Consider the following 23,565-nt stretch of genomic DNA (forward strand, 5'->3'; position numbering starts at 1 on the left):
CTTCCAAAAACAGTTTGGATGCTACCTTAGAAAGCAGCTGCCTATGTAGGCAGCAGGCAGTGAGATTAGGTTTTGAAACAGAACTCTCTCTGTCTATTCCCTCACTCTGACTATCATTTTATCCTTTTCCAATCTTACTGCTCACGCTCCCACTTCCCTCAGCACACTCTTAACAATTTCTCTCTCTGTCCCCTCCCTCCTTCTCTCTCTCTCTCTCTCTCTCTCTCTCTCTCTCTCTCTCTCTCTCTCAGATGGTAACTAGGCTGAGGTCAGGTAAGGTAATGGAGCACACACTCTTACACAGCACTACCTCTGTTGTGGTGTTGGAAAAGCGGCTGCACTTCAGAATGCCCTTGAGGTGTAACCTCATTCAGGACGCTAAAAAACAATCACAACCAAAGAGAATGCTTTATATGAACACATTTTTTTTTCAAAATGACTTAACTTTATACATTACTTTAAATTACTAAATTAATTTAATAGTAGTAATAGTAGATGTTAAAGGATAATGTGCAGCCAGCTGGTCATTAACTCATGGCTCATAAACCTTCATGACACGAAGGGTAGGGGTCTTGTAAATCCTAAAATGGTTTATTTTCCAAAAATGACTGGCTGCCTGTGCATTATCTTGCTGATTGACATAAAAATTAAAAAATGGACATGAAATGTGTTACAAAAATCATGAAACTAAGTCATTATAAATAAAAAAAGACCCATCAGAATCAAGAATTCCAGAGAGCCATGAGTTAAAGGGAGAAGTCATAAGAAACCCATAAGCCTTTAGTTCTTCCTTGAAACTCAAATGAAGATATTTTAATGAAACCTGAGAGATTTATGTCCTTCCATTGAAAGTTCCTACAACCAAAACTTTGACACTTTATAAGTTCATAAAGACATTGTAAAAGTAATTCTTATGAATATATTGGCTTAATCCAGCCATTCTAAAGAGACACAATCACTTTATATGATGAACAGATTTAATTCAGGCTTGCTGCTCAACAGACATACATAGAGCACATCAAATACAGTAAATGGAAGCTCAACTTAATTGTTAGACTTCAAACGGAAGGACAGAAATCTCTCAGGTTTTATTAAAAACATCTTCTTTTTGGTTTTGGATTCTTTTTGGATGGACCATTTATCCACTTTAACACGCAGCCCAAACTAACTGCTAGATACGTTTACTAGTACTGTATACCATACTAGTCCAGAACACAAGAAACTAAGACTAGGGAAATCCAGGGTAAATTTTCAACTTAACCACAGATGTTTTCCATAGACATTAAACTGAATGGAAAAAAACTTTATATGTACATTTGTAAATCTTACTAAATAAAAGCTCAAAGTTTTGACAAGTTTTCTTCAGGGTACGACAACAGGAACAATTCCTATGGTACAAACAGGTGTTTCTTTGAACAGGCTCTATACACTGCATACACATACGCTGTTATACACTGCATACTTAATCAGCAAACTGCAACTTTCTAAAGAAGCTGTGATAGTGATGTGTCTGTGTCAAAGCTAATGCAAACGCCCCACTGGAAGCTCAACTTCCCTGAAAGTATTAACAACATTTCACTCCCCTTATCAGATGTGAATTTTCCCATAGGATACTGTTACCTAAATTTCGAGCGTTAAAATCAAATATTACATTTTGGCACTGCAAAGTATTGTTTGGTATATGGCAAATGATAGTTTACTACATCTCTATATGAGACTTTTATGTACAGCTGCCCTATTGAAGAGTTATATAATCCACATGTCTAATCTATAATAGAAGTAATCTCTTATTTTGAGCCCAAACACACAGTCTCACCATCCAGCATCACTGCAATCTCTAGAGCTCTATGAAATGTATAAACCAGGCAGGAATTTATGCTGCTTTAAGCTGGCCTTTTTTAGGAAGGAATCATCCCGTTAATAAGACATAAAGATATTTCTCAACAGAACATGCTTGAAAGGGAGAAAACAGAGGAGTCTTACCTTCTACTGCTCTTTTGAAGAAAACTTTACAGCTTCCACATGTAACAACCCCGTAGTGACATCCTGACGCTTCGTCTCCACACACCAGACACACTTTGGCTGTTGATGATGTGTGTCTCAAAGACGCACTGAAACAAGAGCAAATAAAATTGTACCTGTAAACTGTACTTTTTTTGACATCAGGTGCAGGCGAAAAACCACAATAACGACATAACATGGTCAGAAATAGTTCTGTGTCGCACTGGCAGTTCAAGGGTAACTGTAGGAATTAAACAACTTAAAGCATTTCATATTCAAATATATATATATATATATATATATATATATATATATATATATATATATATATATATTTGAATAATTCTAAAAAGGTCATGTGATAAATTACACATGATCTTGTTTTCAATAATATATTTTTTTTTTTTTGCAGGTTAGTTGCACGTGTTTTTGATAGGGCAGAAATAAGTTGTTCAATTATTATTATCATTAGGAATATACAATGGATGCTTATTAATCAATTGCCACAAACACAGAAAAAAAATAATTACAACCATTTCATTGATATGCCTACTATTAAAAAAATAAATAAAAAAATAACAGAATGGCCATAAAGAACACCCCAGGTCTGAGCTAAGTTTGTCCTGCTCTGCAGGGCCGTTTGAGACCAATGATTTTAGCGCTGCAGAAATCACGTAATTCCCACATTGTTACTGGGCACCCAAAGGGCAAGGCATATGTCATAACGTATGTCTCACCATTTTGTTCCAGATCATAAGAACGGTCTGCTGAAAAAGTTGGCTATACAACATGCGCTCATATCTAACATGCCACTTTCAGAGCAGCTGATTTTTACCTTACATGTATGTACTGAAGGCTAAAAAAGCAGAGTGAGTACAGAAATAAATACCGAACAGCATTAAGTGGCAGAAAATGAGACAATGTTGGAAACTGAAAAAGAGAGATTTTTATATCCCGTGCCCTCCAAAAAATGAAATCGAATCAGATTGAAAATGAAGCACATACTCCAAATAGTCTGGCTGAGTTGGCAGAAATCTGATTAAATTGCCCAGTGAAACCTGACATAGCCTGAGTGGGCAGAGCCTCTTAGAAGGATGCCCTGCGGACCGGCTGAAAGTCACCCTTTGAAAGACAGGAAAAACTACACATAGCAGAGCTCATTTAAAACCAACAGTAAGACTCGAACAATACTTTAATGGCGTGACATGCTTTGCACGTACCTCCCCCACCCCAGCTTTGATAATGAGCGTGCTCTCGTTTTAATCAGTAGTGCATGGTAATTGTCTGGTTAGCATTCTGACAACATCCTTGAGTCTTAACAAGCCTCTGGGTCTCAGAGGCACGTTCCCTTTCAAGGCCTGGTGCGGGTAGTAACTTCATTGCATCTTTCTGACACAGTCGAGAGAGCTGATCTAATCCTCCCTCATCCGTCTAAACACACATTTAATTTGTTAGCAGGGGTCTCTTGCGAGGGAGTCGACTGGCAGGACCTGGTGAGCTAATCGCCCCGGAGCAGCACAACGCTCGCTGTGCATGATGTGGAGAGGTCTGGCTGTATTAAACTGTTCAGCAAGCCCCTCCGTTTCGCTTGTTCTGCACCGAGCGCTCCTTGCAACCAAGCAAAACAGAAAAAGACAACACAAAGGGCTGACAAGGTGACTGCTTTGCAGGAAGTGGGTCAACGTTGGTTGTTATGAAACAGATCACCCTTATGACCGGCATACTGCGAGAACACTGCTGTAGTGTTTTGCGTGTGAGAGAAAATCACTAAATGACATCTACAGCATTAGCTGGTGGATAGTGCTTTTTTTTTTTCATACAGATAAACTGAATGAGTAACCTGTTTCACCCTTCCTTGAAAAAGTTCGGATTTAAAAGTTAGATCCCAAATTTCGCTTCCATTTTCGCCATTTATTCAATGAGTAATGTACAACACATGCTGATAAGTATCAAAAAACAGCTCTTTATAAAAACCTGACAATGCAATAAAACTGTGTTTATGCTGGATAGAACGTCAAATTCGTTTACTCTCATTTTAACATCAAAACATGCACAGAACGATTAAGGCACGACACCCTAGGTAAATAGGGTAATAATAATAATAATAACTAGATATTTGTTTTGTATTACAAAGTTTCTGATTTTTTTTAAATGAGGCATTATCTAATTAAATATCCACTAATTTGCATATATTTCCAAAACAAATCACTGGTTTAAAATGATTATCATTTTGTCAACATTAGAGTCAAGTTTTTTTTTTTTTTTACAGTTTGCTCTTTTTATGCTGTCAAAAATGTATATAACATTGGGCAAATTATATGAACAAGCACCATGGTAAAAACCTTCAGAACATAAAACAGCAAAGTTCAGTATACTCAAGTGACAATTTCTTAATAATAATAATAATAATAATAATTTAGAAGACTTAAATCTACTTTGAGAAATCAGCCTTGGGTATCCAATATAAATCTATGGACATGAACAGATAAAGTGCAATAAATGAAACACTTGAATGTGTATTTTATATATTTTTTAAATATTTATTTTTATATTATTATTTATTTTTGAAATCCCAAACAGGTCAAAGTCTCAAAATTGGTATTTTTTTATGTCACTATATGTGGCATTTCCTTGATAAAAGTACACAACATACTGCATGTTGTATAAGATAAACATGCTCAGCAATGCTTGATATGATTCTCTGGAAACAGACAGGTTATAAGGAAGGAAATAAGAAAAAGGTGTGGGGTGAAGTGAGGACACTTGCAACTATCTACAGGTGTTTGTGTTTCTCATTTATTTTATGTACAATTGCAGTCTAATAAGAGTGATTCATGGTCTCGTTCTTTTTTTTTTTTCAAAGTTGTAGATATGCTTTTTTAATCTATAGATTTCATAAAATAAAATCTGAAATACCTCTGTAAGTAAGTAGTTTACTCAAAATACTCAAGAATGCAGAAGCCCTCTTTGATCATTAATATGACCGTTCCATCATTGCTGTTATGCAATGCCTTTTGAATTCTTTAACTTGAATTTAATAAAAACATTTTTACATAAAAACATTTACACGTACTGTAAAATAAAGTGCAACCAAAATAATAATAACTATATAAGAAAAAAGTTCTATAAAAGGTCATGTTGGACTTGAGTGAAGATCAGGCACTTTATTAAATACCATTATTTACACAAGTAAGTTTCTTTTTAATCGACATGATGGAATGCTCTAAAGTGAGACAAAACATCACAGAATTTATCAAATTCCTTGCTCATACGGTTTTTACTAATGTTTGTGTTGCTATAAAAACTGATGTCATTTCCTGGACAATGGTATCATTTGGAAACTGGCTTGTTTTAGAATACTACCAAAGACCAACAGAATAGTAAACTATATCAAGGGCACAGAATATTCTTGATTACCAACTAAAACAATATTCCCAAAAAATGTCTGATTAAAGAAAGCAGAAACCAAGCTGAATATTTCTTGGAATATTAATATTTGGAGCTAATGCAAAGCCCCCGGGGAAAATAACCAAAATAGCAACATCCACTCAACCAAAGTATTGCAATTATGTTCATTTAATTGGGATATTATGATAAAACAGATTTATCTAGCATGACTTCCTTCTTTTAAATTTGCAAAATGTATATTCTGTCCAATACATATGAATGCTTAAAAATACACTTCTCAGTAGTAATGAATGACCCAATTGCATTCGTTCAGCAGAATCTGTCGTTTATGTCAGTGCAAGAGACATAATACAGCATGTTTAATGACCAAGTTTCATGGAAATAAACAGGAAACTATTTTTTTATGATACTGCACCCTAATATGTAAATACGTATTGTTCTGTGCAATTACAAAACCGAAACTCTGTACAAAGGAAGTAATTGTGAATTGAAACGGTAGTGATCACTTACCGGTCATGGATGGAAATAAGCATATAATAAATCATGTTCAAGCTCAACTTTGAAACTACAGGATGGGAAACAGAAAGCAGAGTTTGAGCATTCTCCATATTATTTGGATTCTGAATATTTATTGCTGCTTACGTGCTGCTGCATCGGCTGAGATCTACAGAAAGATACTGGCAGGGTTGAGAAAGGAGACTGACAGATGGATCGGGAATGCAAAAATAACAAACCATATAACTGCTCGAATGCACCACACAGGAACTGTCACATATCAATCTCAGCAGAGCGCAGAAGCAGCAGTCTTTCTCCTGCCTCTGTGCAGAGCAATGGGCAGAATTAGAACACGCAGCGATAGTTATACTGCATTTAAACTCTGAAGTGCTGTTCCCGATCAGTTATGGTGGGTGTGAAGTTATCAGACTTCACAGTACAGGATGCTAACCAAAGCCAGAGAGTGAAAGGCCGGAGAAAATGAGTCCTGCTCAGCTTCAAGAGGATCACCATTCATCGTGCAAACAGCACTGCTCTTCCCGACAGCCACCTCCTCTCCAGTCTGGAGTATTTATGTAACACAACTTGGAATGCGGCAAAAGCTAAAGGTAGGTAAGGTAAAACAAACAGATGAGAGGATAATGGCTTACGTAACCAAAGTGAGACTGCACCCACTCCATGCAGAGCGGCCCACAGCGTGAAATAAGGGTTAGCCCGCAAGGAACTATGGGTCCCCAGAATGCTATTAAGACCTGGATCTACCGAAAGGTCAACTGTAACATTAATGAGTGCGTGTAAAATGCATTTACATTCTCTTAATACACCAGAACCTGAATTAATATCCACTGGGGCTGATCTGAAGTGAGTGCTCCAATATGGCTGCCTCCCTAATGCTCTTTAAATATAAACGATGAAGCTGTGAGTTTAAGTAATACAAATAAAAAAAATTGATTTCAAAGCTATTTTGCTCTAAAAAATTGAATAAAGGCAACACATCTTTATGCAAATTACTAAAATTATGAAAATAACCAAATAAATGGTATTTATCGTATGCTTTAATACTTTTTGCACGCAAAATGATTATGTTGCTCATTTTCACACGCTGTCTGCCCACTTTACTAAAGAAATTATGCAATTCATGTTAATTACAGCCAGCTCCAAGGTTTTAAGATTCACAAAACATGAATACAGTTCTTCTTACTATACTATTCTCTTCTTATTCATTAAGAATGAACTTTTTTTTTTCTTCGAAGATTGTTCTGAATAGACAGCTTAAGAAGAGTTTGAATTCCTGAAAAGAATGCTGAAAGAATCAAAAAGGCAAACAGCTTCTTACAGTCAGGATACATTTACTGTACATTTACTACATATAATGCATACGGGCATGTGCACAAGTACTCTGAGGTGATTCCAATGATTGATCATGTAAACACATGACTTTGGTTCAATTCAAAATTTTGTTGTAAATTCAGCAGCAGCGTTCTGCACATATAATAGAGCCAGTACACAGGATATGCATTCACTTTAAAAGCATGATCTCACACAGAAATACAGGACGAATTCATTCTACAGGAAGCCCAAATAAATGCAAATGAATGCTTCATCTTGAGACAAGTTCTTTTGTAAAATAACCATTTCAAATGCATTTAAAACACAACCACTTGAACGCCTGTCAAGCCAGTTGCAATGAAAAGAGTGTGCACTCGTATAACGATTATTACAGTAAACTGGGAGCAAAATAAAGATAACCTTTGAGGGGAAAAAGGTAATTTGATTTCATTGAGTTAATCAGCGAGTCTTTGACTAAAACCACCATACAATCAGATAACATCAAATACTGTCATGTTCTTTACTCAAAAAATAAAATAAAATAAAAGCTGTCACTGGGGCAGTTCCTTAAGAGTACACATTAGTACCTAAATGGTACATATTAAACCCTTTTGAAAAGGTACGACCCAAGTGACGTCTTTTTTTAACCTTTTTTTCCCTGAGCATATTCTTTAAAAAAAAACTTCCGAACTGAATTTAGGAACATTCTTTGTAACTTCTTAGAATGTTCTACAGTACAATGAGCCTCATTGGAACAGATGGGTGTGTAGATGCTAGTGTTGCTGCTTTAGCACCTTCACAGTGAAGCACTTAGCAAGTGCAAGAACTTAATTCCTTGAATGCGTACTGTATGATGTGAAAAAGTGTTTGGAAAGATTGGATTAATGTATTACTGCACAGTGCGAGTGAACTGAGGCGTGAATATTCACTGCATGGCCCAGTTTGTAAGAAATTCAGTGGTGAATTTAAGTGGAAAAACATTCAGAATCATGCTGATCGATTGTTTTGTTACAGTGCTGAGCATGTAAATAGTGAGGAAGGTCAGATAGTTCAGTCCAGCACCATGCGCCCTGCAGGTTTGGCAAGATTGACAAACAAGCACACTATGAATTTGACAGTTTATTTGGCTTTCACTTATTCAAGCACTCATGTTACACGTGATGCAATTGAAAAAAAAAGAGAAAGAAAAAAAAAAAACCTTGAAGAAAATATAAGTATACACAAATTGTTGACTTTACAGTGCCACAGGTTATATCTTACCTTAGGCAGACCAAACACAGTTTCATTACTTTTCTGATAATCATTTAACCCCATCAGGCAGTGACATGGAATGGCTTTGCATCCATAAGTGGCAGTTCTATATAATTAAACAATATAATAGAGTAGGTTTATGAGAAAGAAAAAGTTATTGCTTTAAGCTAATGTTGTGCCTGTGTTCAGGTGTTTTACACGTATGCTTATTAATGCACTCTAGCAAGAAAGCTTTAAGGTATCCTAATAAATGATTTATGGCAAGCTCATCTTGTGTTTCTCACCTGTTCATCAGCATGAATATTATTTCCCTGGGTATGTCAGAGCCTGGCAGAGAATGAACAGTCATCTATTAGCAGAGCCACGGAGACAGAATCTCACATAATACCCCAGTGGTCAACACCAGATGTGACGGTTCGAAAGCATCAACAATGATGCAATGATGTTGTCTGCTGCCAGCCTTGCCTGTCATTATCTCTATTATGACTATAGGCACAGTTTGTATCAGTATAATCCTGTAAGACAGCTTTACAGATCTTAATCTTTTATGCAAATACGCAAAATTAGTTTTGTGGCTTTCACTCCATGATCCAGATATGGTTTTCCAAAAATGTGGAGGTCTAGGTCAAATGCAAAAAAGCTCTAATCAGGGGTTTTCCTCTGTAAACACCACCTGTAGCACTTATTTAAGCATGTTTATAGCACCTTTGGAATGATATGCCACATAATTAGCACTAATCTGGTTTATGGCAAACCTGGAGATTTAAACAGACCTTCCTGAAAGCCTATACACAGACAACTTTGCAAAACTACCACAAATCCTTTGTGTTGATGACACGAGTGACGCTGTGAACTCACACTGACCTGCTCCCACCGAATCCAGTGTGACCAACTTCTTTGCCTTTGGTGGCCTCATTTAGGCACAGACGTGGCCCTGATTCACTTATGACCTCCAGACTGGATTAATGTTGACTAGGATAAACAATAAGCTAAATCCCTGAAGTGTGTGAGCTTACCTTAAGGAGACATGCTGAGTCAAGCTAGTCCTCTTTCCCCAGTCAGTCACAACTCACAATAAAACATAAATAAATCTCTATTATTTTGAATCTAGTCAGATTCTAAATTCTTCCTACTGTATGATCATATATAATAATAATAATACTAGTAAAAAAAAAACTATACATTTACTATACAACAACAAAATACTACATATAAATTGCATATAATGTGTGAATTTTAAGTGTCTGTGTTCGGTAAAACATAGTTTTTACATGTTTTTGAAAGAAGTCTCTGATGCTCACTAAGGCTGAATTTATTTGATTAAAAAAATGCAGTAAAACCAGTATTATTGTGAATTATTATTACAATTTAAAATAATGTTTTCTATTTGAATATAGTTTCTCATTTCAACGTTCAGACTGTGAACTACCCCACCCTCTTCGAAGACTGCGTTTATATTAAGAGACGATAAACAATGGAGTTCAGGCAGGACTGTGTCTTTGCTGGAGTCGTCCAACAGCCGGCCGGCAATTCAGGGCTGCACTTGGACAGCGTGGCGTGCAACATTCTGTGCGTGCTCACTGTAAACTGTCCAGCCCGAGGCCAATGTCACACAGCTGTAATGACACACTCATTGAACAAGGCTTGCTCAAGGGCAATCAAGGAGACATTTCGACGGAGTTATGAGCTTGAGTTTGTGATCCTGCTAAGAAGAAGAATCAAACTATCATACCAACCCTCATCAGCAACAGATGTGCCTGAATTATGAGTCACATGACATCCAGTATATTTCCATGCAGACATCACAGACCAAGCCGTTCTATAAGATACTAATTAACACCTGCTTTTGGTGCTCATTCTGCAGAGTTTAATTCTGCCAATACAAAAGAATAAATAGACAACTTCTAATGCCATATTAATTCTAATAAATATTCCAGGTTAATTAATTAAGGGAATAGTTCACCTGGAAAATGTAAATTAGCTGAAAATGAAATTATCCTCAGGCTATCCAAGATGTAGATGAGTTTGTTCATTAGAACAGATTTGGAGGAATTTAGCGTTACATCACTTAACTCACAAATGGATCCTCTACAGTGAATGGGTGCCGTCAGAGGCAAAACACCTAAAAAAAAAATCACAATAATCCACAAATAATCCACATAACTCTAGCCCATCAATTATCATCTTGTAAGTGAAAAGCTGCATGTTTTTTAGAAACAAATTCATCATAAAGATAGTTTTTTAACTTCAAAGTGATGCTTGTTAAAATACATGTATGTTTTATCGATAATAATGCTTTCTTCAGTGAAAAGGTCATCTAGTCTGAATAAAGAGAGAAATATGAACAGATCAAACATTGTTTACAGGAGAAAACAGATCTAAACAAGTATGTTGGTGGATTTTGATGTGAGAAAACAACAGGGAATGAGCTTTATGAGCTTTATGAATTATAGTCAGAAGAAACCGTTTGAAGTCAAAAACAACTTGGTGGATTTGTTTCTTAACAACATGCTGCTTTTCATTTCACACAATTTTAATAGATGGATTACTTGTGGATTATTGTGATGCTTTCATCAGTTGTTTGGAGTCTCATTCTGACGGCACCCATTCACTACAGAGGATCAACCGGTGAGCAAGTGATGCAATGCTAAATGTCTTCAAATCTGTTCCAAACTGTTCAAACGTTCACTGTTTCAAAAAAGACGTAATGTGTTAAGATTTTAGTGTGGAGTAAATCACTTACTAAACTATTCTGTGTAAAGTTACATCCAAATTTAAACATTTTGTTGCTGTAACAATGGAATGGCAGACATTTCTCCAAATATCTGTTATGTTTAACAGAAGAAAGTAAATCATACATGTTTGGAACAACATGAGGGTGAGAGAAAAATGTATGAATTATGTCTTTTAAACCCTAAAATTAGTGATTTTTGCATGTTTTTTTTTTTTAAAGCAAATGGACAAGTAAAAAAAAAAAAAGAAAACGCATCTTTAAACTGCATTATTCCAGAAACATTGTTGATTAAGCTAATATTATCTTTCTACTGTATATCTCGCCCTTCTGCCAAGTGTGTTTACGGCATGCATAGTTAATGACCGGCACTTTGTGAAGAGTTACCGGTCACTAGTGGTGTGAAAGGTGGTGACAATTACAGGGGCCCACTTAATCCAGTAGTAAATCCAGTGAGTAGATGGCAGTGGGGGCCCAGAATTCCATAGCTGGGTCCTGCCTATGAGTTATGAGTTTGTCTCATTGTGTCTACATTTAACACAATTTTCGTCTGTAGCAAAAAGGCATAAATCGTAACTGGTTAATGTTATAGCACAAAGGGGTCTGAGATTACGGAACAAAATGTAAAAGAACATGATCAGAACATCGCACACACATGTCGCTTTGAATCACCAGTGTCCTTTTTTCATGACCTTTTTCAGATGTAGTATGTGCATGATGGAGGATTACTGCACCATATGGCACTTTTAAGAACAATGCTACACCTGTCTCACGAGGCATGTACTTACGGATCTCTAGACACGCTCAAAATAACACTAGCTGCTTACTAACAACATTAAATCCCTCTTGATTTAATGAATGATTATTCATTGTTAATCATCTAATCATTATTTTGAAGACAACATCATTCTGCAGACACATCAAGTGTGTCTACAGATGTTAAGGAAATCTTGCAAGATAAAGAATCAACCATCTCAATGGATTCGACTTTTTACTCAAAACAGTCAACAGACAGTTATCTAAGACTGGTGTTGTCAGATTAGGGACCGGGGTCGGTGATATATTTAAAACAAAAGAATATTTATGGCTGTAATAGTTCAAGGGATAGTTCACCCAAATATAAAAAAAATATGTCATTAATGACTCACCCTCATGGTGTTCCAAACCCGTAAGACCTCCGTTCATCTTCTGAACACAGTTTAAGATATTTTAGATTTAGTCTTTAGTCTTGAAACTGTGTGTACGGTCTACTGTCCATGTACAGAAAGGTAAGAAAAACATCATCAAAGTAGTCCATGTGACATCAGAGGGTGAGTTAGAATATTTTGAAGCATCGAAAATACATTTTAGTCCAAAAATAGCAAAAACTACGACTTTATTCAGCATTGTCTTCTCTTCCGTGTCTGTTGTGAGAGAGTTCAAACAAAGCAGTTTGTGATATCCGGTTTGCGAACGAATCATTCGATGTAACCGGATCTTCTTGAACTAGTTCACCAAATCGAACTGAATTATTTTAAACTTTTCGCGTCTCCAATAAGCATTAATCTGCAAATGACTTAAGCTGTTAACTTTTTTAAACTGGCTGACACTCCCTCTGAGTCAGAATAAACCAATATCCCGGAGTAATTAATTTACTCAAACAGTACACTGACTGAAACTGATGTGAAGAGAGAACTTTTATTTATTATTTATTTATTTAGTAGTGTTATGCAGATAAATGATAATGATAAAAAAAACTATGTTTTTATAACATTGTTATAAAAACATTTGTAGTGTATACATTTCACTGAAATAAAAAAAAAAAAATAAAAAAAAAAAAAAAAGAAACACCCAGTCTAACAGTCACTTTGGTCAATGCCACATCCGATGCCCACTGCAAGCTGACTCTACTGGATGTGTCACACTCCACGTCACACACTGTGACACATGTGTAAGCCATGTGCCTAAGACAGATTCTAGATGCTTTCTAGGAACATATTTGCTGTTCTCGCTCTCATTCCACTGTGATTTATGCCTTTATTTATTTTTCTGTTTATCTTTTTCTCTACTTCTCCATCTGTTTTTCTATCTCTCTGTTTGAAGCATTTCAACTCTCATTCAGTCTAGAAATGTTAGAAACAAAAATCTGCTAGCGAAACCTTGACTCAGGTGAACCACCTTAAAAACTCGAGCCTATCGATGTATATTTAATAAGGTGAAATATTTGCGGCGCTGCACTATCTGGCCTTTGCTGGGTAGACATGTCACCTTGGATAAGCGATTTCTAAGTGATGTCAGCACCAAAGCACCACTCTAAACCTGAGCATGCTCACTGAGCCACACTCCATATAATGCCTCTGTAGGTCAGATTGCAACAAACCTACATGGACATGTTGACAATGATTTTGCTGTAGGTTCGTGGTTAGTCTAAGAAACTTTCCTGTGCACTTCTTTAAATTATATACAGTATACTGTATATGCACCTAAATAGACAGCAGTAAATGTGAGCTGAAATGAGAGGTTACAAATTGAAGCACTTATTACAAACATCAGCATATGCTAGTTATCTAAAATGATGAGTTCTCTACTTTATAAATTGAAAATCATATTGCCCCACGAGTCCACAGCCACCACAACCAACCAGCTATTATATGCAACATGCCTCATCCAAACAACACGAACCAAGATCAGGATGCACTGCACAGGATCAGTACAATCAATCAATCAAATGGTCTTGAGATGCATTTTTTAAAATTGAACTACTTTTGAAGAAAAATAAATAAAATATGTCAATAATATATTTTATTTATATATGCAACTTTATTAAAACAACATATACATATATATATATATATATATATATATATATATATACACAAAAATCTACACATTTTATATACATTTGCACATTTTTGTAATTTTGATAACAAAAAAAAAAAAAAAAATATATATATATATATATATATATATATATATATATATATATATATATATATATATATATATATATATATATTATACATTTATTATTAAAATTGTTCATTATAATTTTGAATGTGCGAGTCACCGTATAATGTTGTTTAAAATAAACCCTGTGCCTATAGTAAGGCGAGGCAGATACTGTAGCTCAAATACTGTACATTGTTGACTGTGAAAAGTTAATGCAGTTTTACGTAATGTTAGTGTCCTTTGCTCTACATCAGATAGGATAGGTAAATAATAAGCTAAATATACTCCAATGGGTTGGTTTACAGGGCTCTATCATTTTGAAACAGGCTAACAGTCTTTCACTACCTGTACCTTACAACGTCGAGCAAAAGTCTCAGGTGCCATATGTCAACGTGATAGGTGGAGAAGCTCTGGTTGCAATAGCACTCTTATCGGACTCTAGACACCACAAATAGCCTGAGTCAGAGAGACCACAGGAGGACCGGTTACATAACAGAGAATGGAGATGGGATAGCGGCAGATTGCCTCTCTACCCCTCCGTCTTCAAGGATGATTCCACCGCCACAAACTCATTCTGAATCAAGCTGCACTTTTAACGAATCCTAGCATGGAAGCACGATACTCAAACAAATCAGAGCCCAACCAAATAGGCTCCAGGCTTTGAAATATTTCCCCGTATTTTCCATCCTGGAGGAGTGTGGGATGAACTCCAGCCCAGTTTTACTGTCCTGCGCTAGCACTGCGCCTCCTTGTTTGAGCAAGCAAGACTGCCAATGAAGGTAAATACACAGCATCATCCGCTCCTCTCATAAATATTTAGGCACCGGGTCATGCCTTCGGTACGTCTCCCTTTGTTTTAAGAGAGTGGAGGAAAATGAGCACTCAGCACCAGGCTTTTATTTCCAACTTTGTGGAAAAGGAAGAAAAAAAGCAGGAAGAAAGACATAAAATGGACATTTTACCAAGTTTCCCCCAAAAACGATTCAATCTTGTGGTATAGCGGTTTATGGTTCTTTTATTGCCTTTGTAATTAATCTTTGAGGGTTTGGAGCTAGACAACATTCTAATGTCAACAACAATAAAGGATTTCTTTATCCAACGTTGCCTATAGATTTCCCCTCGAGTGACAATTCTCAGTGCAAAATGAGGTTTGAAAACAAAAACAGCACAAATGTCTTGTTCTCTCCGTGCATGTTGCTTCTTGTACACTGTGAAATCCCCTGTTTAATTTGTAGTTGTACAAAAAAAATGTGAAGTATCACTATTAGAACAATGCTGTAAACACTGAAGAAATGGAAACATGAGACACATCTTTCTGTATCTTTATCCAAGCCATACTCCACAGACTTTCAACTGTAGATTTCATTCATTTGTTTAATGTTAATGTGACCACACAGAGACACTGCATCAGTTTGTGGACTCATCTTTGGCGTATTTTGCCTCATGGGAGCTGCCCTCGCCCACAGACTTTTACAGTGAAACCTATCATAACATCTTTCTTGAGTAAAAAACGGCCAATTTCTCTCTGAGCTTCCCTGCCAAAAAATACATTGGTAATGACCAGCCCCAAGAACGTGAGGCTGTGCCTTGGAGCACATCTCCCATTGCCAATCTCCAGGGATCCAATGGGAATACTTTCCATTCAGTACCTCCAGATACACTTTGTGTTAAAAGCCTGCCTCATGCATATGGAAATGGTCATAAGATTTAAAACATTTTTATTTTTTTTGCCTAACTACGGGAGTCTCCTGTGATATGTCAGTAGCATATGTGTTAGTCATTGAAAGACAGAAGACCTGGTACTGGATCTGTAGCTACTCTCTAAAACTAGACTGTCCGCAAGATGCCTTAAAGTCTGCAGGATCCACTGCAGTACCTATTGTCATAAATAAATAACCAACTGACTAGACAGAGTAAGAAAAAGTGAATAGCTTTTGTATAGAAATGGCATCTTTCTAATTTCAGCCTCAGAATGATTTAAAAAATTGAGCTGCTAATTGAAATGCAATATTATGTAGTGCCATAAATGTAGCATATTAACAGTTACGACAGACTGTAAGCGACTTTAATTGGCATGCCCTCTAATGCACTTCAGTGGCATTTAGAAACATTTCCATACTATTTTTTTGAAACTGACCTGAATGTTTTATATATATATATATATATATATATATATATATATATATATATATATATATATATATATATATATATATATATAATTACGATGTTGGTGATCATACACACACACAGTGTGACCTGCATTCTATTGATTCATCCTTTCTTTTTTTTCCATTTCCATTAAAATGTCAATACATTTTTGTTGAGCAACTATACTGCTTCCGACGTGTTCCACTTATCTCCAGCTTTACTGTTTTGCATATGCTGCATCTGACTTGACCTCTGCAATACATTTTAACCCAAAGATTTTAGATACAGTAAGGCTAGTTGTGTGTGTAGGCCGGTTTTCAATTCTGTATTGGTCTCTTTCCTTATACTGAACTAAAGTGCTCTGATTTGACGCTACATTGATGATACGTTCATTATTTATTCAGTGATGCAAAATGTTCACCGTCAACAAAATGGGGCTTGATGAAAGCAAAATCAAATATTACGTGATCTGTATTATGCTGCACCAATGGGCAATCACGTGACTGAATATCATGCATCTGACATAAACGAAATACTACAGGATAGCAATATAATTAGCAATATGATCTCTTGATCAGATAACAACTCTACTGAACAAGTCAAACTCAATAGCCTAAATAACTTGAATTAATTTGATGTAAAATGAAAACCATTTTGTCAAAATATAGTACACAGATACATTTAAGTGGCCGTCACTAGATTAACAGGCATTATAATGGTGTAGTTAGGGCATCTACCAGCAGAGCCAAACTGGAGAAACGTCCCATGTTTCTTTCTCCCCTTCTCTGCCCTTCCCTTCCCTCTACTTTCTCTTTGCATGCTAAAGGAGTGCACATCCATTTAGCCATTTAGATGTCAAATGTCAGGGCATGACAAAACTTCTCCAGGCCCCAAAAATAACCTTAGACTTAAGAGGGTTAATATTATTTAACACTTAAAGGACCTTATGTTTAATAAAGACTTCTTTAACCCAGCTGAAGCACATTGATGGGTGTGCTCTTGCTCTCACTCTGGTTGATGTTCCAGGAGAAGATGTGTCCATACAAAAGATTCCGCCCTTTATGATGTCATACAGGGCCGTACTAAAAAAACTTAATACAAGCCCTGAAGGACTGCCTTTGGCACAGAAATATTCGATCATACATCCAACTCCTTTTTGGCCATGTTTAGCATGAGAATCCAACTCTTTAACAGAGTTAATAAGTCAGGATGCATGAAATAGCATTAGACCTCCCCTTTAACCATCAACTAAACAATATACTGTGTTCTGCTTGCAAACACTTTGTTCAGATCTTTATTAGCAGAGTAAAAAAATAAAATAAATAACTGGCAATTTTGAGTCTTAAATGTAAGTTACTCCATATTAACTGTTTATGTCCTAACACGTCCTGTCTTACTTTTTCTTTTTCTTTTTTTCTCATTCGAGAAGTCTTTTCACTTGGGTATATGTCACAACATGGGAGGAAAGGATGGCCACAACTTCTGTTTCATTCTCAATTCAGTTCATCCTGTTGCATGATATTGATAAAATATGTTCAGTTTTGAAGTTTTGTCTTCAACATGAAACGGCACACAAACATTCTTCCAGGGATATTTTAATTTTAAAGCTGCAAGAATACTTGCACCATATGTATAAAGCACAGGGCACTGTGCACAGACATTGTCTAATTTGCTGGCCTTCTATATAAATATTTCCTTTTAAAAATCTTATTTTTGTGGCAATCAACAACAGAACATATTAAACCTGAGTTCACAACTTTGTCTTGCATCACAAATGCTTCTACTGTAGTTTGCAGTATAGTTGTACATTCTACAGTACAATGATTTTAATGAGACCAGACATGGAAGTAGCGAGTTATCATGCGAGCACCCATTGGTTATTCAGAAAGAAAGGCGGATATGTTTGTGTGTGTGTGTGTTAAAGGCTTGCAGGCTGTAAGATTAATTCCACTCTGTTGCGTTCCTCCTTGCTGGCTAATTCGTTTGCTCATACCCTTGATAACAGATTATAATCTCATTTCATAGTCATTTCAGTGCTGCACCTAATCTATTCCTAATCTCCTCAAACACGGTAATCTAGGCAAACATGGCAAGCCCTTTCATGTGATAGGTATCCAATACTCTCAGAAGTCTTTATACGAGCCATTTTACTGTGATTCGTGCTTCGAGTGAAAGAAAATTAAATATGACTTATTGAAGTGTAGCTTCTTTCGAAACTCTAGTGAGGTGGAATTCTTTTTAGGTCAAGTGAATAAATATTGCCTCTGCCTAGCATACCTTCTGAGGAAAGAAAGAGTGAGGCTGGAGAAAGTTTCCTTCCAAAAGTTGTTGAGGAACCGGGTTCAAAAAGTGATCTCAGTGCAAGTGAGGAAGGAGAAAGTCAAGGCGCTTAACAGATGGAGATAAAAACAACACAACTGACACATTAACAAGCGCTCTGACAAAGTGCTGCAGCCTCTCATCTTTTCCAAAATGCAAGGGCCCAGCGGATTTGAGAGTTTAAATGTCAATTATCATTGTCATTTACATTAGACATCTTGAGAACAATACAATACGCATATAGGCCAATGAGTGGCCATCACTCAATCCAATTAAGTGCAATGAATAGAGTCTTAAGGTGTTTGAGATTTGTATTTTCATACATTAAATAAGAACTGGCCCCACTGGAGATTTGTGTAGCTATTTGTGTGGCCTTGGCACATCTGGAGCCTGGTAGTATTTTTATTGAGAATGTTGTACATGGTGTGTTTCTGTCAAGGCATGTAAGTGACTGCAGGTGGACCATAGCAATCCGACTATAGACCATGTCTGTTTCCTATTATACACTGAAGGGACATGACCACTGTGGATCACTGCAGAGGTTTGTCATACACTGTAAAGATGATTTGTCAAAGTTGTAATGAAAACAATGATTATTGGAGTGTTTTACAAGAAACTAGTATTTTAATCTACTTTAGTTTCTACTTCAAAATTTGAAATTGATTTTAGTGTGTTACTTGCCATTTCACTGCAGTTATTTGCTTATTTGATTATCTACTATGTTTCAAAATAAACCCTATCAATTACACCACTTTATAATTGATTGATTGATGATATATATACTTTTGGTAACACTTTAGTATATGGACCAATTCTCACTATTAACTAGTTGCTTATTAGCATGCCTATTATTACACCTATTATTAACATATTGGCTGTTTATTAGTACTTATAAAGCACATACTCTGCATGACCATGTTCTACATCCCTAACCCAATAACTAAACTTAACAACTACCTTATTAACTATCACTGTTGGGAACGTTACTTTAAAAAAGTAATTAGTTATAGTTACTCACTACTTGTTCCAAAAAGTAACTGAGTTAGTAACTGAATTACTCTATAATAAAAGTAACTCATTACCAGGGAAAGTAACTATTTGCGTTACTTAAAAAAAAAAAAAAAAAGTTGCTATATGTCAAATAATTTTTTTTTTTTTTTTAGCAGTTATTACAAGTTAGTTGAAATGAGTAGAACAGACAGGTGTTTGTACATAACTTTCAATATTTATTGCACGTCAACAGACAGCAAGAGTTTTATCCTGCACTTCAAGTATTATCTTTGTAAGAAAAGTGTATCATTACATGTAGGCTACACATTCCATGCACGTTCTTGCCTTTGACCACAATGAATTTGAAGTAGTGCTTATATCTTCACCTAGAAAATGCCAGCTTTTCATCGGATTGCTCCTGACTCGCCATCTCTGCTGCTGCAGCGAATCTCTGTTTAACTGTTGCGTGTGTGTGTGTGTGTGTGTGTGTGTGTTTGGCGCCGCTGGCGTGTGTGCCGGCATGTGTGTAAAAACACTGGCTCTGATTGGCTACCATAAAACACATGACTCTGCCTTAGCCAATCATAATCGCTTATCTCGTCATTAACCCACCTGCTCACTCGCTGTGTGAGCCAGGAGTCATTCGGATTGCATAGTTTATTAAATCAATGCATAGTAACCAACCACATTTAACGTCCAGTAATGTTAACGGCGTTGTAACGACGGGAAAAGTAATTAGTTAGATTACCGAGTTACTGAAAAAAATTACGTCGTTACCTAACGCCCGTTCTTTTAAACGGCGTTATTCCAAACACTGTTAACTATTAATAAGAAGGCAAAAGTTATAATTAATGGTTTATTAACAAGAACTGGACCTTAAAATAAAGTGTGACCATACTTTGACCTTGATCAAAGTGAAATGTGTGATTGTGAGTGTAAGCATGTAGTTTAACATCTGTTAAAAAAGTACTAGTTAAAGTCATTCTTACTGACTTTGACTTTTATCTATGCATGACATTGTATAACATTGTCAAACTGTTGTTGTAATGCTGAATAGTGTTCCATCCAATTATTTACAAAAAATAGCCATACACATAATCTATGGATGAACAGCAGTAGTAAAGGCACATTTTATCTCTAGCGTTCCGTCTGTTGAGCATTTGCACTAGATCTAATCTTGTTAGTGCAGATTTAATGAACTGAAATGCCCAGATGGTTGCTAAAGAGAAATTAGAATTTGCTCACATAAGGCAAGGAAGGCTGGCCATACACTTCATTTTTGGCTTAATGTCTTCTTGATTCTATAAATAGACATAAAGTCTGTATCACACGAGTTAGTTAGAGAGATGACTTAATCTGTGTCGGTATTGGTCGTTTATGTATGATCGTGTAAACTGTGACTCTTGTTTATGCAGATGCAGTTGTTAATAAGTCATTCCAGTCCCCACCCACCACCCCCTATATATGTGGCAGAAAAACAAAATAGTGCAATATAATTTTCCCCCGAATATCATCTCAAATAGTAAGAAATATAGTTGTTTTGAAACTGCATAGAAACCCATACAAGACCAAAAGAATTCCCCCAAAAGTTGTCCCAACTGGTTTCCCAGTTCTCTGCATGTATTGCAGCATGTATAATTATGTGGTTACTGTTCGAGGATTATTGTTTAGCTTTATGCTAACTTCATTTGAAGTCTTGATATCGTTTTGTCATTATTGTTAGTTATATGTAAGCTCATCTTTTGACACATGTTGATAATCACTGTCCTTGAGGATTGTGTGTCAGGTGTTGAGGCCTGCAGTATGTGCAATTATTGGAAGCTATCCACCTTTTTCTTCAACAGGGAAGTAAGCCTTTGGGTGAGACTTCTAGTTCATTAGCCACTATAGGTAAATAACGTGGAGAATAACAACATGCAGTAAACCGTACAACTGTTTGCACTACAAACCAGTGTGCTCTTAATTAAGATAACACATTAAAATAATATGATAAGACACACCAACTTTCAATATCAAGCAGCAAAACAAGCTGTGTTGTTCAGTTAATAATAGCTGGATGGAGTGGATGCAGATGAGGCTGGAAGCCAGACGCACAGAATTTACAAATGGCCACGCCCATTTTTACATCAAGAAGGTGGCTATCCTGAATATCGTTACTTTGTAAGATGATTTTTCCTCTACAAACAAAAATAGCATAGTTCACTAACCATATTAAGTCTTGTAAGACTGTATATATACAGCTATCAAAAGAAAATATATAATAATAATAATATATATATATATTGTGTTACTAAATTAAAATTTTCTGAACAATTATTCTATCATTGACAGATTTATTGGCTGAATGATTAATTTTGTATTTAGTGAAGGAAAAGGTAGTGTTACTTAGTTTAAAGAACATAAATATTTGATCACATCAAGTTGCCTTCGACTTTCAGCTTTTTCTATATTACTTTTATTCACAAAGGATGCAGTATTTGACCAAAAATGACAGTAAAGACATTTATAAAGTTACTATTTATATTTCAAATAATAAATTCATTTCTTTTGAACTTTTTATTGATCAAAAAACCTGAAAAAATCAAATTTATCATTTGACATATGAAGCAGCACAACTGTTTTCAACATCAATAATAATACGAAATGTTTCCTGAGCAGCAAATCAGCATATGAGAAGGATTAGATGACAGGAATAAATTGCATTTTACAAAATATTCACAAAGAAAACAGTTATCTTAAATTGCACTAATATTTCACCATTTTTACTGTATTTTTGTTCAAATAAATGCATCCTTGGTGAACATGAGAGACATTCAAAAACACAAAGAAAATCTTACCGATTCCAAAAATTTGATCTTTAGTGTTCAACCAAGCAGTGCTGAATATTAGTTTTTGCTATTGTATACAAATTGGTATTGATGATCATCTATTTTAACTGCCAGACAACCCAAAGTATACATTGAATAGCTATTTATGTGGCAAAATATCATGGAAATAAATAGCATGATTGAAAACAGATTATGCTGAATTTGTTGGTCCCAAAGAGCTACCATCAATTTTCCCTCACCTCCAACTGAGGCTAAACTAAACTGCTCCCTCAGCTCTTTGTTTCTGCTTTCTACTCTTGAGTTGCGAAAGGTTACTTTCACAGAGCCTTATAAATCAACAATCTTTCAGTGGTATGGGTTTAATTTTTCAGGTTCCAAGGGTGTTATTCATCTCTTTGGAGCAATAAAGAAATGTCCCTCTGGCTATTAATGATCGGTCTGCTGTGTAAATCAGATTATTGCATTTATATTGCCATAATAAAAAAAAAAGAATAACACACAATGTCATATAACAATCACTGTCATATGCAGCATATAGAACATGCACTGTAGAGCTTGTAAGTGTCTGTGTATATGCTCCATCTCTGTTATACCATCTCTGTTCCCATACTTATATGGTCGACCAATGCATGATGCCCTGCAGGACACTAGCAGTAATGAAATGATTGCAGAGCGAAACCTCTAATAAATGTGTTTCCTCTTGTCTCAAGTACAGGCCAATTACCTTAATGGGCTGCCATAATATCACTTCACCGGCATCATGCTGCAACCACCCCAGTGAGGAGACAATTAAATATAGCCATAATCCAAAATCTGGAGCCTATTACCAAGGTCATATTATGTCTTGCTATTCACAGCAATAGACCACAAAAAAGGAACACATCTCATTTTACTTGGCAGCCAAACCATTTACTCAATCGTGTAATTAGTACATCTAGTTTTCCAGTACAAATGTCAAATTATTCTTAAGACATTGTTGCATATTTTATCAATTTAGTTTGCATCGTTTTGATTTAATTGTTCTTGTGTATAGCATGAATCTAACAAAATGTAGTGACGTTTGCTTAAAAATGCCACAAGAAAAATTCACAGTGTATTTATTACATATAATTAAGTGATGAATTAAAAGTATAC

At 35.8% G+C, this 23,565-nt stretch overlaps 1 protein-coding gene across 1 annotated transcript in view; it reads right to left on the reverse strand.

Moving 5' to 3' along the window:
- LOC113111650 (mineralocorticoid receptor-like) overlaps window positions 1-23,565 on the reverse strand; it is a 62,794-nt gene that overhangs the window by 22,856 nt on the left and 16,373 nt on the right. The window contains exon 3 of the mRNA XM_026276650.1: window positions 1,984-2,111. Within this exon, the coding sequence (XP_026132435.1) occupies window positions 1,984-2,111 (128 nt within the window). The remainder of the gene's footprint in view (window positions 1-1,983; window positions 2,112-23,565) is intronic.

This window comes from Carassius auratus, chromosome 1, assembly GCF_003368295.1.
Source record: "Carassius auratus strain Wakin chromosome 1, ASM336829v1, whole genome shotgun sequence".
Classification (NCBI taxonomy): domain Eukaryota; kingdom Metazoa; phylum Chordata; class Actinopteri; order Cypriniformes; family Cyprinidae; genus Carassius; species Carassius auratus.